The sequence below is a fragment of the Heterodontus francisci genome, chromosome 2 (assembly GCF_036365525.1).
Source record: "Heterodontus francisci isolate sHetFra1 chromosome 2, sHetFra1.hap1, whole genome shotgun sequence".
Classification (NCBI taxonomy): domain Eukaryota; kingdom Metazoa; phylum Chordata; class Chondrichthyes; order Heterodontiformes; family Heterodontidae; genus Heterodontus; species Heterodontus francisci.
Genome location: NC_090372.1, coordinates 139,840,556 through 139,856,846, shown reverse-complemented (window position 1 = coordinate 139,856,846; position 16,291 = coordinate 139,840,556). Strand labels below are relative to the sequence as shown.

The 16,291-nt window shown below is 48.6% G+C and overlaps 1 protein-coding gene across 3 annotated transcripts in view; it reads left to right on the top strand.

Annotated features, from left to right (window-relative positions):
* Window positions 1-16,291, top strand: part of LOC137347189 (cullin-1) — a 160,189-nt gene that overhangs the window by 83,234 nt on the left and 60,664 nt on the right. For all 3 annotated transcript variants that reach the window (XM_068011396.1, XM_068011404.1, XM_068011413.1), the window contains exons 6-8: window positions 4,271-4,361; window positions 4,494-4,661; window positions 5,148-5,306. In XM_068011396.1, the coding sequence (XP_067867497.1) occupies window positions 4,271-4,361; window positions 4,494-4,661; window positions 5,148-5,306 (418 nt within the window). The remainder of the gene's footprint in view (window positions 1-4,270; window positions 4,362-4,493; window positions 4,662-5,147; window positions 5,307-16,291) is intronic.

Sequence of the window (16,291 nt, the reverse complement as noted above, 5' to 3'; positions counted from 1 at the left end):
CAACACTATATCGATCAACTGGGAAAGTGGGCAAGGGAGTGGCAAATGGAATTTAACGCAGACAAGTGTGAAGTGATGCATTTTGGGAAGTTAAACCAGGGCAGGACATATACAGTGAACGGCAGGGCCCTGGGGAGTGTTCTTGAGCAGAGACACCTTGGGGTGCAAGTACATAGTTCCCTGAAAGTGGCAACGCAGGTAGACAGGGCGGTGAAGAAGGCGTATGGCATGCTTGCCTTCATCGGCCGAGGCATTGAGTAAAAGAGTTGGGACGTCATGTTACAGTTGTGCATGACGTTGGTTAGGCCGCAATTGGAGTACTGTGTGCAGTTCTGGTCGCCACACTACAGGAAAGATGTGATTAAGCTAGAGAGGGTGCAGAAAAGATTCACAAGGATGTTGCCTGGTTTGGAGGGCTTGAGTTATAAAGAGGGATTGGATAGGTTGGGTCTGTTTTCCCTGGAGTGAAGGAGGCTGAGAGTGGACATGATAGAGGTATATAAAATTATGAGAGGCATAGATAGGGTAGATAGCCAGAGTCTGTTTCCCATGGTAGGGGTGACTAAAACTAGAGGGCATAGATTTAAGGTGAGAGGGAGGAGGTTTAAAGGGGATCAAAGGGGTAAATTTTTCACACAAAGAATAGTGGGTATCTGGAATGAGCTGCCTGAGGAGGTGGTGGAGGCAGGAACAGTAGCAACATTTAAGAGACATTTGGACAGGTACTTGAATGAGCAAGGTAGAGAGGGATATGGAATTAATGCAGGCAGGTGGGATTAGTATAGGTAGGTATTATGGTCGGCATGGACGCGGTGGGCCGAAGGGCCTGTTTCTATGCTGTATGACTCTATGAAACCATCCCTTGTACACTCCAAGAAGTCTTCCTCTATGCTATTGTGACTAATTTGATTTGACCAATCTATATGCAGATTAAATTCACCCATAATTACAGATGTTCCTTTTTCGCATGCATCTCTAATTTCCTGTTCAGTGCCATTCCCAACATCACCACTACAGTTTGGGGGTCTGTATACAGCCTCCACTAATGTTTTTTGCACCTTAGTGTTTCTCAGCTCTACCCATACAGATTCTACATCGTCAGAGCGAATATCTTTCCCCACTATTGCGTTAATTTCCTCTTTAACCAGCAATGCAACTCCACCGCCTTTTGCTTTTTGTCTGTCCTTCCCAAATAGTAAATATCCCTGGATGTTCATTTCCCATCACTGGTCACCTTGCAGCCATGTCTCCACAATCCCGACTATATCATACCCATTTACATCTATTTGCGCGGTTAATTCATCCACTTTATTGCGAATGCTCCGCGCGTTAAGGCACAAAGCCTTAACGCTTGTCTTTTTAACATAATTTGTTCTCTTCCCACTATTTTTCACCATGGCCCTGATTGATTCTGGCCCTTGATTTCTCTGCCTATCACTTTTCTTATTCCCCTTACTGTCTTTTGTTCTTGTCTTTGATTTCCCCCCTCCTCTGACTCTTTGCAAAGGTTCCCATCCCCCTACCATTTTAGTTTAAACCCTCCCCAACCACTCTAGCAAATACTCCCCCTCGGATGTCAATCCCGGTCCTGCCCAGGTGTAACCTGTCCAGTTTGTACTGGTCCCACCTCCCCCAGAACCAGTCCCAATGCCCCAGGAATCTAAAACCCTCCCCCTCACACCATCTCTTCAGCCACGTATTCAACCAATATATCCTGCTATTTCTACTCTGACTAGCACGTGGCACTGGTAGTAATCCTGAGATCACTATCTTTGAGGTCCTACTTTTCAACTTACTTCCTAGCTCCTTATATTCTGCCCTTAGGACCTCATCCTTTTTTTTTAGTCTGTCGTTTGTACCAATGTGTACCACGACCACTGGCTGTTCACCACCCTCCCCCTTCAGAATGTCCTCTAACTGCTCTGAGACATCCTTGACCCTAGCACCAGGGAGGCAACATACCATCCTGGAGTCTCTCTTGCGGCCACAGAAACACCTATCTATTCCCCTTACAATTGAATCCCCTATAACTATTACATTCCCACACGTTTTACTCCTCCCCTGTGCAGCAGAGCCAACCGTGGTGCAACGAATTGGGTTGTTGCTGCTTTCCCCTGAGAGGCCATTCCCCCCCACCCCCCCCCCCCCCCCAACAGTATCCAAAGCGGTATTCCTTTTTTTGCAGGGGGATACCTCAGGAGATTCCTGAACTGCCTGCCTAGTCGTCTTGTTCTGCTTGGTGGTCACCCATTCCCCTCTTACCTGTGGGGTCTGAGCCTGCGGTGTGACCACCTCTCTATATGGGCTATCCACGACACTCTCTGCCTCGTGGATGCTCCACAGTGTCCCCAGCTGCCGCTCCAGCTCCGAAACCCAGGCTTCCAAATCACAAAGTTCGCATGCAGGTACAGCAAGTAATTAGGAAGACAAATGGAATGTTGTAAGGGGGGATGGAATATGCAAGTAGAGAAGTCTTGCTGTGTCTGTAAAGGGCATTGGTGAGACCACACCTAGAGTACTGTGTACAGTTTTAGTCTCCTTACTTAAAGAGGGATATACTTGCATTGGAAGCAGTTCAGAGAAGGTTCACTAGTCTTATTCCTGGGATGAAGGGGTTTTCGTATGAGGAAATGTTGAGGATGTTGGGTCTAAACTCACTGGAGTTCAAATGAATGAGAGATGATCTTATTGCAACATCGAAAATTTTGAGGGGGCTTGACAGACTAGATGCTGAGAGGATGTTTCCCCTCGTAGGGAAATCTAGAACTAGGAGGCACAGTTTCAAAATGTGAGGTCTCCAATTTAAGACGGAAATGAAGTGGAATTCTTCTGAGTCGTTAATCTTTGGAATTCTCTTCCCCAGAGAGTAGTGGAGGCTGGATCATTGCATATATGCAAGGTTGAGCTAGACAGATTTTTTTGATCTACAAGGGAGTCTAGGGTTATGGGGGGCAGGCAGGAAAGTTAAGGCCACAATTAGATTAGCCGTAATCTTATTGAATGGCGGAGCAGGCTTGATGGGCCGAATGGCCTGCTCCTGCTCCTATTTCTTATGATCTTACAGACTTGAATAATTTTCTGACAACAGATGTTAGGGTAACTGGTCCATAATTCCCTGGTTTTCCCCTCATTTTTCCTAAATGGTAGGGTGACGTGCGGTTTTTCAATCTAAAGGAGCGAATCCTGAATCTAAAGAACTTTGGAAGATAATAGGACATTTGCAATGTATTCATCTACTTCCTTTAAAATCCTAGAATGGAAACCATCTGGTCTTGGAGATTTTTCACAGTTCAGTGCCATTATTTTCTACATTACTGTTATGTTAATTTTGGTGAGACTTTGTCCCTGATTCAGTATTAGTTTCCTGTTGATGTCTGGCATGCTGATTTCTTCCTCGACTGTAAATAGTGATGCAATGTAATTATTCCACATGTCTGCCATTACTAATTTCCATTAACAGTTACCAGTTTTCAAGGGGCCCACATTGCTCCTGACTGCCCTCGTTTTTTTTCCTAATACAAACCTATTCGTGTTTATTTTGATATCCCTTGGCAGTTTCTTTTCATAGTCCCATTTTGTAATTCGTATTGTTGGTTTTGCCACCCTTTGCTGTTCTCTATCTTTTCCAGTTGCCAGAGTCTCTGCTCTCTCCCCATTTTTGTATGTTTTTTTTCTTTAGTTTTTTGTTATCTCTTCCCTCCTTAGTTGTCCATGCAGTCGTCTTTGGTAGGTAGAGCTCTTGTTCCTCTGGTATAAACTGGTTTTGTATCACATTACTTTTTTTTTACATCTTTTACCCATTTGTCCAATTCACTGAGTTGTTTTATGCAGCAGGTGCAAGAACATGCACATGGTTACAGCTTACGTGCTTGCATCTGTTTTGAGTTAATGATTTAATGTTTCTTCAGTAATGTACGTCAGCGGCTAAATGTACTGTAAATGGAATAGCCTTATGGATCAGAGAACTCATACTCTCTAGTTGCTGTCAAGATTCTGGATCTCAGCTGGGGCAATTGGTTTGCTTAAGGATGTGTAAAGAAAGTCAGCTTTAATTTTATGTTTCTAATTGCTGTTTGCTGACTTCAGCATCTCTGCCCACCATGATCAAGTGGCCTGCTAAACTACTGATCTATGCCTGCTGTGTTGATAACTGTATATAGGTGAAGTGACCTCTGCACTGCAACTAGAGCCGAGAAAAGAACAGCAAATATTTAACTTATGAATTATTGGTATAGGTGGTTAACCAAGATACTATTATTTTTCCTGTCAGGTTACAAATGCAGTTTTGAAGCTGATTGAGAAGGAAAGAAATGGCGAAACCATCAACACCAGATTGATCAGTGGTGTGGTTCAGTCATATGGTAATTGTGAATTTCTTGTGCTTTCTTAAATGTAATACTCTGATATTTGTAGTAAGATGTGTCAGCAGAATCTTCTATATGAAAATTTAATAAGCTGGATATTTTTGGTAATTGCATTTATTTTATTTACAGTGGAACTTGGGCTGAATGAAGATGATGCTTTTGCAAAGGGACCCACATTAACAGTGTATAAAGAATCATTTGAGTCACAATTTTTGGCTGACACAGAGAGGTTTTACACGAGGGAAAGCACCGAGTTTCTACAGCAAAACCCTGTAACAGAATACATGAAAAAGGCAAGTAACTGCAGATTAGTTAAGTACTTTGTGTGTGGAGTTTTCAAACAGTTACTGACTTGGACATTTATGAGCCTGTGCAAATTTAGATGTCTGGAAAGTTGTTTTGAAAGCCCTTCTGCTGTAAATTAGTTTCCCAGCCTTACATTTTACATTTGCATAGATTTGAGTGTGTGGGGATGTTGGGGAAATGTGTGTGTTTGGGGGCGGTGGTGGTGGTGGGGATGTTGGGAGCGTGTGTTACATTGCATATCTCTCTTCCCCCTCTCTCGCATGCTCCATGCTCTCCTTTTTCTGCGTGACCACCCCTGATCCTCCATATTGCTCTTCCCCTTCCTTATATCACTTCTCTTTTGCCAGCCCCACCCCCACCCATATCGCTTTGCTAGATGTATGACACAAGGTGTATATTTTGTCAGCTGACAGTGCCCTTTAAACGTTTAAAGTAGTTACGACTATGCAGAATGACTAAGCTTTATTTTGCAGGCAGAGGCTCGGCTGCTGGAGGAGCAACGCCGTGTACAAGTTTATCTTCATGAAAGTACACAAGATGAGCTGGCTCGTAAATGTGAACAAGTACTTATTGAAAAACATCTAGAGATATTTCATACAGAGTTTCAGAACTTATTAGATGCTGATAAAAATGAAGGTAAGTCTCTTATTTGTAAAACGAGGGCATATTTGCTACTGAATGGAATACATTTCTTCTTTAGTGGCCAGTTTCTACCCTTGTGGCACAGTAGCATGGAGTGCAGTTCGACAGAGCACTGCTTCTACAGAGTACGAAACTCGGGGAATTTGGTGATTGAGGGAATTGTAAGGGTTGATCGATTTCTAAAATTTAGTTAAGTTTTGCAATTAGCATTTAACTTAACTTTAACCTTAACTTGTAGTTTCTTGCACAGTTAGTCAGTGGTACACAAGTTGCCTGCTCATGGCAGTTGCACAGTTAGTTAACTAGGTAACTTAGTTAGAACGCAATTATTGACAGCTGGGGCTGACTCAGGTTTTTGGAATTTTTGCTAGTATAAATACACAAGGCTTTTGCTAATCCAGTTCTACAGAGTACTGTTTGCACAGAGTACTTCATTTGGGGAATTTGGTGAGTGAGGGATGAGGTGCTGTTCTGGTATTTTAAAAAAACAGGAGCAATCCAGGAGAGGGAGTGGGAGACAGCGAAGCCTAAGAGTTGAGCTCTGGAAGCAATAATTAAGATTAATAGTTTAATCAAAGTGCTAACTTGATCCTAAAATAGGAATAGAGTTTTTATTTTAGATCATGGAGGGCAGCTGAGACCTGTTGCATATACATACAAACATATGAATTAGGCGCAGGAGTAGACCATTTGGCCCTTTGAGCCTGCTCCGTAATTTGAGAAGATCACGGTTGATCTGATAAAAGTAAAATCAGAGCATAACGGGGCCCCCCTTTTTATTTTTAGTTATTTTTTCTTTTTTGTGTGTTTATTTTATTTTAGTTTGTTTAATTTGTTTCTACTGTGCCTCCCCAGTTTTTTCATGTTTGTGCTTAGGGTCAGGATGTTCAGTTTTCTGTCAGTTAACACCCTCTCTGTACTAAAACTTTGTCTTTCACCACACCATTAACATACTGTTTGCCTTTGCTCCATGACCTTTTGGTCAGCTATTCTCTGTGACCTTGTCCTGTCAACACCTCTTTTGTTGTCTCTTGCCCCGCCCCCACTTTACTTACTTAAAAACTATTACATTTCTAGCTTATGCCAATTCTGATGAAGGGTCACTGACCTGAAACGTTAGCTCTGCTTCTCTCTCCACAGGTGCTGCCGGACCTGCTGAGTATTTCCAGCATTTCTTGTTTTTATTATGGCTGATCTGATTGTTGCCTCAACTCTACTTTCCTGTCTACCAGCTATGATCATAGATTCCTGATTGATGAGTCAAACTCAGCCTAAAAAATATTCAATAACCCTACCTCCACTGCTCTCTGGGGCAGAGAGTTCCACAGACTAACAACCCACAGAAAAAGATTCTCCTCATCTCCGTCTTAAATTGGAGACCCCTAATTTTTAAACTCTGTCCCCTAGGTCTAGTCTCTCCCATAAGGGGAAACATGCTTTCAGCATCCACCCTGTCAGGTCCCCTCAGGATCTTAGAATTTTCAATAAGATCACCTTTCGTTCTTCTAACTTCCAATGAATATAGGTCCAATCCTTCCTCCATAAGATGACTCCTTCATCCCAGAAATCAGCATAGTGGCGCAGTGGTTAGTACCGCAGCCTCACAGCTCCAGCGACCCGGGTTCAATTCTGGGTACTGCCTGTGTGGAGTTTGCAAGTTCTCCCTGTGTCTGCGTGGGTTTCCTCCGGGTGCTCCGGTTTCCTCCCACATGCCAAAGACTTGCAGGTTGTTAGGTAAATTGGCCATTATAAATTGTCCCTAGTATAGGTAGGTGGTAGGGAAATATAGGGACAGGTGGGGATGTGGTAGGAATATGGAATTAGTGTAGGATTAGTATAAATGGGTGGTTGATGGTCGGCACAGACTCGGTGGGCCGAAGGGCCTGTTTCAGTGCTGTATCTCTAAATAAAAAATAAATAAAAAAAAACCTTCTCAGAACTGCTTATAATGCAATTATATCCTTTCTTAAGTAAAGAGACAAAACTGTACACAGTTCTCCAGATGTGGTCTCACCAGTGCTCTACAACGCTCGCAAAACTTCCCTACTTTAATATTCCATTATCCTTGCAATAAATGACAACATTCCATTTGCCTTCCTAGTCATTTGCTGTACCTGCATAGTAACTTTTTGTGAATCATGTACTAGAACACCCAGATCCCTCTGTACCACAGAGTTCTGCGATCTCTCTCCATTTACATAATATGCTGCTTTTCTATTCTTCCTGCCAAAGTGGACAAGTCCACATTTTCCCGCATTATACTCCATCTGCCAAATTTTTGCCCACTCACTCAGCCTATCTCTATCCCTTTATAGACTCTGGCCTCTTCCCAACTTTGTGTCATCAGCAAATTTAGCAGCCATACATTGTCCCTTCATCCAAGTCATTGATATAGATTGAAAATAGTTGAGGCCCCAGCACTGATCCCTGTGGCACTCCACTAATTAATAGCTTGCCAACCCGAAGATGCCCCATTTATCCCTACTGTCTGCTTCCTGTTAGGTAACCAATCCTCTATCCATGCTAATATGTTACCTCCTACACCGCGAGCTCTTATTTTGTGTAGTAACCTTTTATGTGGCACCTTATCAAATGCCTTTTGGAAAGACCGCAATTGTTGACAACGCGATCGGTAGGTGGCGCTGTTGTGGCACATGCGCAAATACGGCATGTGCCACGAAAACGTCACAGCTTGCGACTGGAGCAGCTGCCAGGACTAAAGATGGCGCTGCTCAAAAAATCACAGAGATGAAACCTGACAAACACGTGGCAGAATACAATGGCCGGAGTGAGAGAGTGGAGCAGCGCGGGGGCCGGGGAGAGCAGCGCGGGGGCCGGGGAGAGCAGCGCGGGGGCCGGGGAGAGCAGCGCGGGGAGACCAGCGGCAGCGGTGCCGGGGGGCGAGGGGGGGGGGGAAGGGAGAGGGAGGAGAAAGAGGGAGGGGTAAAGAAGGGGGAGAAAGAGGGAGGGGTAAGGAAGGGGGAGGGAGAGAAAGGGGAGAGAGTGGGGGTGGGGGGGGGAGCAGCGGAACGGAAGAGCGTTCCTTTTTCTGTGCATGCGACATAAACACAACAGCAAGACTTACTGGCCAGTCCCTGGACCCGGTGACACCAAGGTCTTCGCACGCTCGCTCCCCGCGGCACTCTACAGCCTCTCGCTTCCGGCCCTCTCCATTCAGCCGTTCCCTCCAGCTGCGGATGCCCAATCCAGTTGCTTTCTCCCCTACCCAGTTGCTTTCTCTACTTCTCCACAGTACTTCAGGCATTGCAACTGTTTGGTCCCTGCATTTTGCATGCTCCCTCTCCCCACCCCTCCCCCCTCTTCACCCACCCACCCCTCCCCCCTCTTCACCCACCCCTCCCCCCTCTTCACCCACCCCTCCCCCCCTTCACCCACCCCTCCCCCCTCTTCACCCACCCCTCCCCCCTCTTCACCCACCCCTCCCCCCTCTTCACCCACCCCCCCCACCACTCACCCACCCCCTCCCCCCCACTCACCCACCCCTCCCCCCTCTTCACCCACCCCCCCCCCCTCTACAACCACCCCTCCCCCCTTCACCCACCCCCACCCCCCTCTTCACCCACCCCACCCCCCTCTACACCCACCCCTCCCCCCTCTACCCCACCCCTCCCCCCTCTTCACCCACCCCCCCCCCCTCTCACCCACCCCCCCACCCCTCACCACCCCCTCCCCCCACTTCACACCCACCCCTCCCCCCCTCATCACCCCACCCCTCCCCCCTCTCACCCACCCCCTCCCCCCCTCACCCCCCCTCCCCCCCTCACCCCCCACCCCCCTCCCCTCACTCCCCCCTCAACCCCCCCCACCCCCTCTCACCCCCCCCCACCCCCTCTCACCCCCCCACCCCCCTCTTCACCCCCCCCTCCCCCCTCTTCACCCCCCCCCCTCACCCCCCTCTTCACCCCCCTCTTCACCCCCCCCTCCCCCTCTTCACCCCCCCCCTCCCCCCTCTTCACCCCCCCTCCCCCTCTTCACCCCCCCTCCCCCCTCATCACCCACCACTCCCCCCTCCACCCCCCCTCCCCCCTCTCACCCCCCCCTCACTACCCCCCCACCCCCTCATCACCCCCCCCTCCCCCCTCTTCACCCCCCCCCTCCCCCCTCTTCACCCCCCCCTCCCCCCACTTCACCCCCCCTCCCCCCTCATCACCCCCCCTCCCCCCTCTTCACCCCCCCTCCCCCCTCATTCACCCCCCCCTCCCCCCTCTTCACCCCCCCTCCCCCCTCTTCCCCCCTCCCCCTCCCCCCCTCTTCCCCCCCCCCTCCCCCCTCTTCACCCCCCCCCTCCCCCTCTCACCCCCCCCTCCCCCCTCTTCCCCCCCCCCTCCCCCTCTTCACCCCCCCCTCCCCCCTCTTCACCCCCCCCTCCCCCCTCTTCACCCCCCCTCCCCCCTCTTCACCCCCCCCTCCCCCTCTTCACCCCCCCTCCCCCCCTCTTCACCCCCCCTCCCCCCCTCTTCACCCCCCCTCCCCCCTCTTCACCCCCCCTCCCCCTCTTCACCCCCCCTCCCCCCTCTTCACCCCCCCCTCCCCCCTCTTCACCCCCCCCTCCCCCCTCTTCACCCCCCCCTCCCCCCTCTTCACCCCCCCTCCCCCCTCTTCACCCCCCTCCCCCCTCTTCACCCCCCCCTCCCCCCTCTTCACCCCCCCCTCCCCCCTCTTCACCCCCCCCTCCCCCCCTCTTCACCCCCCCCTCCCCCCTCTTCACCCCCCCTCCCCCCTCTTCACCCCCCCCTCCCCCTCTTCACCCCCCCTCCCCCTCTTCACCCCCCCTCCCCCCCCTCTTCACCCACCCCTCCCCCCTCTTCACCCACCCCTCCCCCCTCTTCACCCACCCCTCCCCCCTCTTCACCCACCCCTCCCCCCTCTTCACCCACCCCTCCCCCTCTTCACCCACCCCTCCCCCCTCTTCACCCACCCCCTCCCCCCTCTTCACCCACCCCTCCCCCCTCTTCACCCACCCCTCCCCCCTCTTCACCCACCCCTCCCCCCTCTTCACCCACCCCTCCCCCCTCTTCACCCACCCCTCCCCCCTCTTCAACCCACCCCTCCCCCCTCTTCACCCACCCCTCCCCCCTCTTCACCCACCCCTCCCCCCTCTTCACCCACCCCTCCCCCCTCTTCACCCACCCCTCCCCCCTCTTCACCCACCCCTCCCCCCTCTTCACCCACCCCTCCCCCCTCTTCACCCCCACCATAGTTGAATATCTGAAGTGCAGTTGCAAAGTCGGGGAAATAGCATGCAAAACAAAACCTCAACAATTCTGGTTTTAATTATTGAAAAGTTTTATTAAGTTCATTAAGTATCCGAGGAACTGCTGTGCATGGATACATGAGTGTTGTGTCCAGCATTCCAGTTAGACAGACAGGCGAGTCTCTGCTATGCACAGCTAAAGAGATTGTTCCTGGAGAGCCTTGTGGTGAATAAACGCTTGGCTCTCTATTCCACTACTGTATTGTCCATGTGAAGAAGGCAAAGTCACAAGAGTCTGAGCTCAGTCTATTCTTGGTGAATGTTCCCCAAGCGCATCCCAATGTGCATTCCCAATTCATCCATAAATGCAATGTTCCTTTCCACATCGTGATGAGCTCCGCAGCATGATCCAGTTGCCTTCGTTGCTTGAATGCTGACCTTAAGTCTCAAGGATTGTTTTCTCGACCGGCATGTTTACATGAAAGAAATAAAGCAAATCTCAAGGATTGTTTTCTCGACGGCATGTTTTACATGAAAAGAAATAAAGCAAATCAGAGTCAGACCTTGCCTCCCTCCATCCACTGAAATTACTGTTGTGCACACCTTTTTAAGTTCTGCAGTGAAGGCACCAATTGATAACGTCGCCAATGAAGCACTTATTACCCACCTCAGATGCAGGAATCAGCACATCCTTGCGTCATCTCCTGCACTGCCTCCTTTGCTTGAATGCCGTCCTTAAGTGTCAAGGATTGTTTTCTCAAGGGCACGTTTTACATGAAAGAAAATAAGGAAAGAACATCAGTGTCAGAGCTTCCCTCCCTCCAATGAAATTACTGTTGAGCATGCTTTGTGTTCTGCGGTAAAGGCATGTACTGATAACACCGCCAATGAATCACTTAGTACCCACCTCAGCTGTCGGGGTCAGGATGATGTAACTGCCCCTATCTCGTGATGGTTCAATGCTGCTCTCGGAAAACATGAATGATGTGAGGGTGCTGGAAAAGAAGCACATTTCTTTTGGGCTATGAACATAAAGCTGGCCATTTAGCCCAGCAGTTCCCTGCCAGTGGTTATGTTACTCGTGCGTCTTTCCATCCATTCCCATTTAATCCTGCCTACTACTATCACCAGTTGTGTTCACAGCAAGAGCATTCACATTTCTGCTACCACTGGACACGGCATGCTTGTTTCTTTTAGTGCTCAGTCTCTTCTTGCTGAATGTTCCCCAAGTGCTTGACCCCTTTGGACGCCCTCTCTGCTTGACAGGCAGCAACTGGCAATTGCGGAGTCTCACAAGGCTCTGCATGGTTGTTTCAACGTCGGATGGGGAAACAGGTGGCTGTGTGCCCATGAGCACTGCCCTGATGGGTGTAGGAGCAGGTAACTGTGTGCCCATGAGCACTGCCCTGATGAGTGTAGGAGCAGGTGACTGTAACTGAGCAGCAAGGAGAGGGTACCGCAGGTAGGGGAAGTGGAGATTTGAACAGACAGGCATATGTATGGTCCATCAGATCATTAGGCCAGGGGGTGAGACGCTCAGGATCCAGGGTTTGTGACACTTGACTGATGTCCAGCGCGCGGCCACCTCCATCCGAAGGTGCTTCCGGGCAATTGTTGGGCATAGTAAATGGCTCCATCTCATCAGCCAGTCCTTGCTGCCAGCGGAGAGTCTGTTGCCGCAACCAGTCCAGTCTCCTCGTGAATGCTGCCGTTCCACTCTGCAGAACGGCCTGCTGTAGCTGGTACAATTGATCTGAAAACAAGCGGTATTTTTCATTGTGGCTGAGGGGCTTTGGCTGTTCCTCTGTAGTCACAATGGCAGCAGCCATGCCTGTTGTCGTTGGTGTCTGAGATGCATGCCAGCGACAATTGGGGGCGAGCCTGTCCAAAGGCAGACCCAGATGCCTCTGCACAACAACAGCATATTTGCAGGGCAACAAAGTCTGAATGGAGAAGATGCAGCTGCAGGTAGCCTGGCAATCATGTATCTGCAGTGTGTACTGTTTGGCGCCAGAAATCACAGTCACTGTGCCTTCATCCTGCTACATGCGGTGGCCCAGACAATGGAAATGTTTTCAGAGCAACTCACAACAGGGACTGGAGAACATGCGGTGGCCCAGACAATGGAAATGTTTTCAGAGCAACTTACAAAGGCAGAGCAGCTTACCTTGGAACAATCTCCTGTGTCAAATAAAAATGAAGCAAGTCTCCAAAACGAATAAATAATTGAGATAAAATGCGAGAAAATGCCCGACGAAACCTCCCCTCCTTCCACTTTCAAAAAGTCTCGCCGAAGCTTTAACGCATGCGCAGAGGCCAAACTGGCGCGTCGGCGAGGAAGACGACGTAACGCGATGACGTCATCTGCGCATGCGCACAACGGTCCTGGCAGGTCGGACCGCGGCGCATGCGCAGAGATTAGGAGAATGTGTGCGCATGCGCGTACTGTGTCGTCTGCGCATGCGCACAGCGGTCCTGGTAAGCCGGACCGCAGTGCATGCGCAGGGGGCATGAGACCGTCTGCGCATGTGCGCACCGCGGCGCATCCTGATGACGTGTCCGATGAAGTAGCGTTGTCATGAATTACTTTGTTTTGGAAGTCCAAGTACACCACATCTACAGGTTCTCCTTTATCCATGTTGCTTGTTACTTCCTCCAAGAATAATAAATTAGTCAAACACGATTTCCCTTTCACCAAACCATGCTGACCGCCTGATTGCATTGTTTCTAAGTGCCCTGTTATAACCTCGTTAATAATAGATCCTAGCATTTTCTCTTTGGCACATGTTAGGCTAACTGACCTGTAGTTTCCTGCTTTCTGTCTCCCTCTTCTTGAATAGAGGAGTTACATTCGCTATTTTCTAATCTGATGGCACCTTTCCAGAATCATGGGGCTTTTGGAAAATTACAACCAACGCATCTACTATCTCAGCAGCTACTTCTTTTAAGACCGTAGGATGCAGGCCATCAGGTCCTGGGGACTTGGACCACTTGTGCAGCAAGTGTCTCCAGCTGTTTGAGCTCAAACTCCATTTCCGAGCTTGAGGGGCAGCTGGAGTCACTGCAGAATATAATGGAGGCTGGAATTTTCTGTTTTAGGAGGTGGCTACTCCATAGGCTGAGAGTTCGGGATAATAGATGGGAAGATATCTGGAAGAGTGAGGAAGTGCAGGAGTCTTCGGGGTGTGTGCCACTCTCAAACTGGTACTCAGCATTGGAGACTGCTGGGAGTGATGACACCTTGAAGGAGTACAGTCCAGACCATGGCACCAATGAACAAGGGATTGCACAGGAAGGAACAGTAAAGCATAGAAATGTTATTATGGGAGATTCCATAGTTAGGGCGACTGACAGGCATTTCTGTAACTGTCATCCAGAGTCCTGCATGGCCTACCTGATACCAGGGTAAAGGATATAATGGAGAGGGTGCAGAATTTTCTGTAGGGGGAGCGGAGTAAGCCAGATGTTGTGGTATATTTCGGTGCCAATGACATAAAGAGGGCAGGTATTGAGGCCCTGCAGGCAGATTTTCAGGAGCTAGGAAGGAAGTTTAAAAAGTAGAACCTCGAAGGTAGTTATCTCTGAATTAATGGCAGTGTCATATGCCAGCGACAGTAGAAATAGGAAGTTAGGGAGGATCAATGCATGGCTTGAGGCATGGTGCAGGTGAGAGGGCTTCCGATTTTTGGGACATAGGGACCAGTTCTGTGGCATAGAAACATAGAAACATAGGAGCAGGAGTAGACCATTCGGCCCTTTGAGCCTGCACCGCCATTCAATATGATCATGGCTGATTATCCAAACTCAGTACCCTGTTCCTGCTTTCTCCCCGTATCCCTTGATCCCTTTAGCCCTAAAAACTATATCTAACTCTTTCTTGAATATTTAATGATTTGGCCTCAACTGCTTTCCGTGGTAGAGAATTCCACAGAAATGTTCACTACTCTCTGGGTGAAGAAATCCTTCCTCATCTCAGTCCTAAATGGCTTAGTCCTTAGACTGTGAACCCTGGTCCTGGACTCCCCGCCATTGGAAACATCCTTCCTGCATCTAGTCTGTCCAGTCCTGTTAGAAGTTTGTAGGTTTCTGTGAGATCCCCTCTCACTCTTCTAAACTCTAGTGATACAAGCCTAATTGACCCAATCTCTTTCCATACATCAGTCCTGCCATCCCAGGAATCAGTCCGGTGAACCTTCGCTGCACTCCCTCCATAGCAAGAACATCCTTCCTCAGATAAGGAGACCAAAACTGCACACAATACTCCAGATGTGGTCTCACCAAGGCCTTGTATATTTGCAGCAAGACATCCTTGCTCCTGTACCTGAATCCCCTCGCTATGAAGGCCAACATACCAATTGCGTTCTTAACTGCCTGCTGTACCTGCATGCTTACTTTCAGCGACTGGTGCACAAGGACACCCAGGTCTCGCTGCACCTCCCTCTTTCCTAATCTATCACCGTTCAGATAATTATCTGCCTTTCTGTTTTTGTCACCAAAGTGGATACCCTCACATTTATTCACATTACACTGCATCTGCCATGTATTTGCCCACTCACTCAACCTGTCCAAATCACACTGGAGTTTCTCTGCATCCTCCTCACAGCTCTCACTCCCCCCAGCTTTGTGTCGTCTGCAAAGTTGGATATATTACATTTAATTCCCTCATCTATATCATTAATATATATTGTGAATAGCTGGGGTCCTTGCACTGATCCCTGCGTTACCCCACTAGTCACTGCCTGCCACTCGGGAAAAGACCCATTTATTCCGACTCTTTGTTTGCTGAATGCCTACCAGTTTTCTAACCATTTCAGTACCTTACCCCCCAATCCCATGTGTTTTAATTTTACACGCTAATCTCTTATGTGGGACCTTATCGAAAGCCTTCTGAAAGTCCAAATACACCACATATACTGATTCTCCCTTATCTATTCTACTAGTTGCATCCTCAAAAAATTCCAGTAGATTTGTCCAGCATGATTTACCTTTCGTAAATCCATGTTGACTTTGTCCGATCCTCTCACTGTTTTCCAAGTGCTGTGCTATTACATCTTTTATAATGGACTCTAGCATTTTCCTCACTACTAATGCTAGGCTAACCGGTCTATAATGCCCTATTTTCTCTCTACCTTTTTTAAATAGCGGGGTTACATTAGCTACTCTCCAATCCGTTGGAACTGTTCCAGAGTCTATAGAATTTTGAAAAATGACTAGCAATGCATCTACTATTTCTAGGGCTACTTCCTTAAGTGCTCCGGGATGTAGATTATCAGGCCCTGGGGATTTATCAGCCTTCAATCCCGTCAATTTCCCTACTAATACTGATTTCATACAGTTCCTCCTTCTCACTCGACCCTATGTTCCCCAACATTTCTGGGAGGTAATTTGTGTCCTCCTTTGTGAAGATGGAGCCAAAGTATGTATTTAATTGGTCTGCTATTTTTTTGTTCCCCATTATAAATTCCCCTGTTTCTGACTGTAAGAGACCTACATTTGTCTTTACTAATCTTTTTATCTTCACATATCTATAGAAGCTTTTACAGTTAGTTTTTATGTTCTCTGCATGCTTACTCTCATACTCTGTTTTCCCCTTCTTAAACAATCACTTTGTCCTCCTTTGCTGAATTCTAAACTGCTCCCAATCCTCAGGTTTGCCGCTTGTTCTGGCCATTTTATATTTCTTCTCCTTGGATCTAATACTATCCCTAATTTCTTTTGTAAGCCATGGTTGAGCCGCCCTTCCTGTTTTATTTTTGCGCCAGAC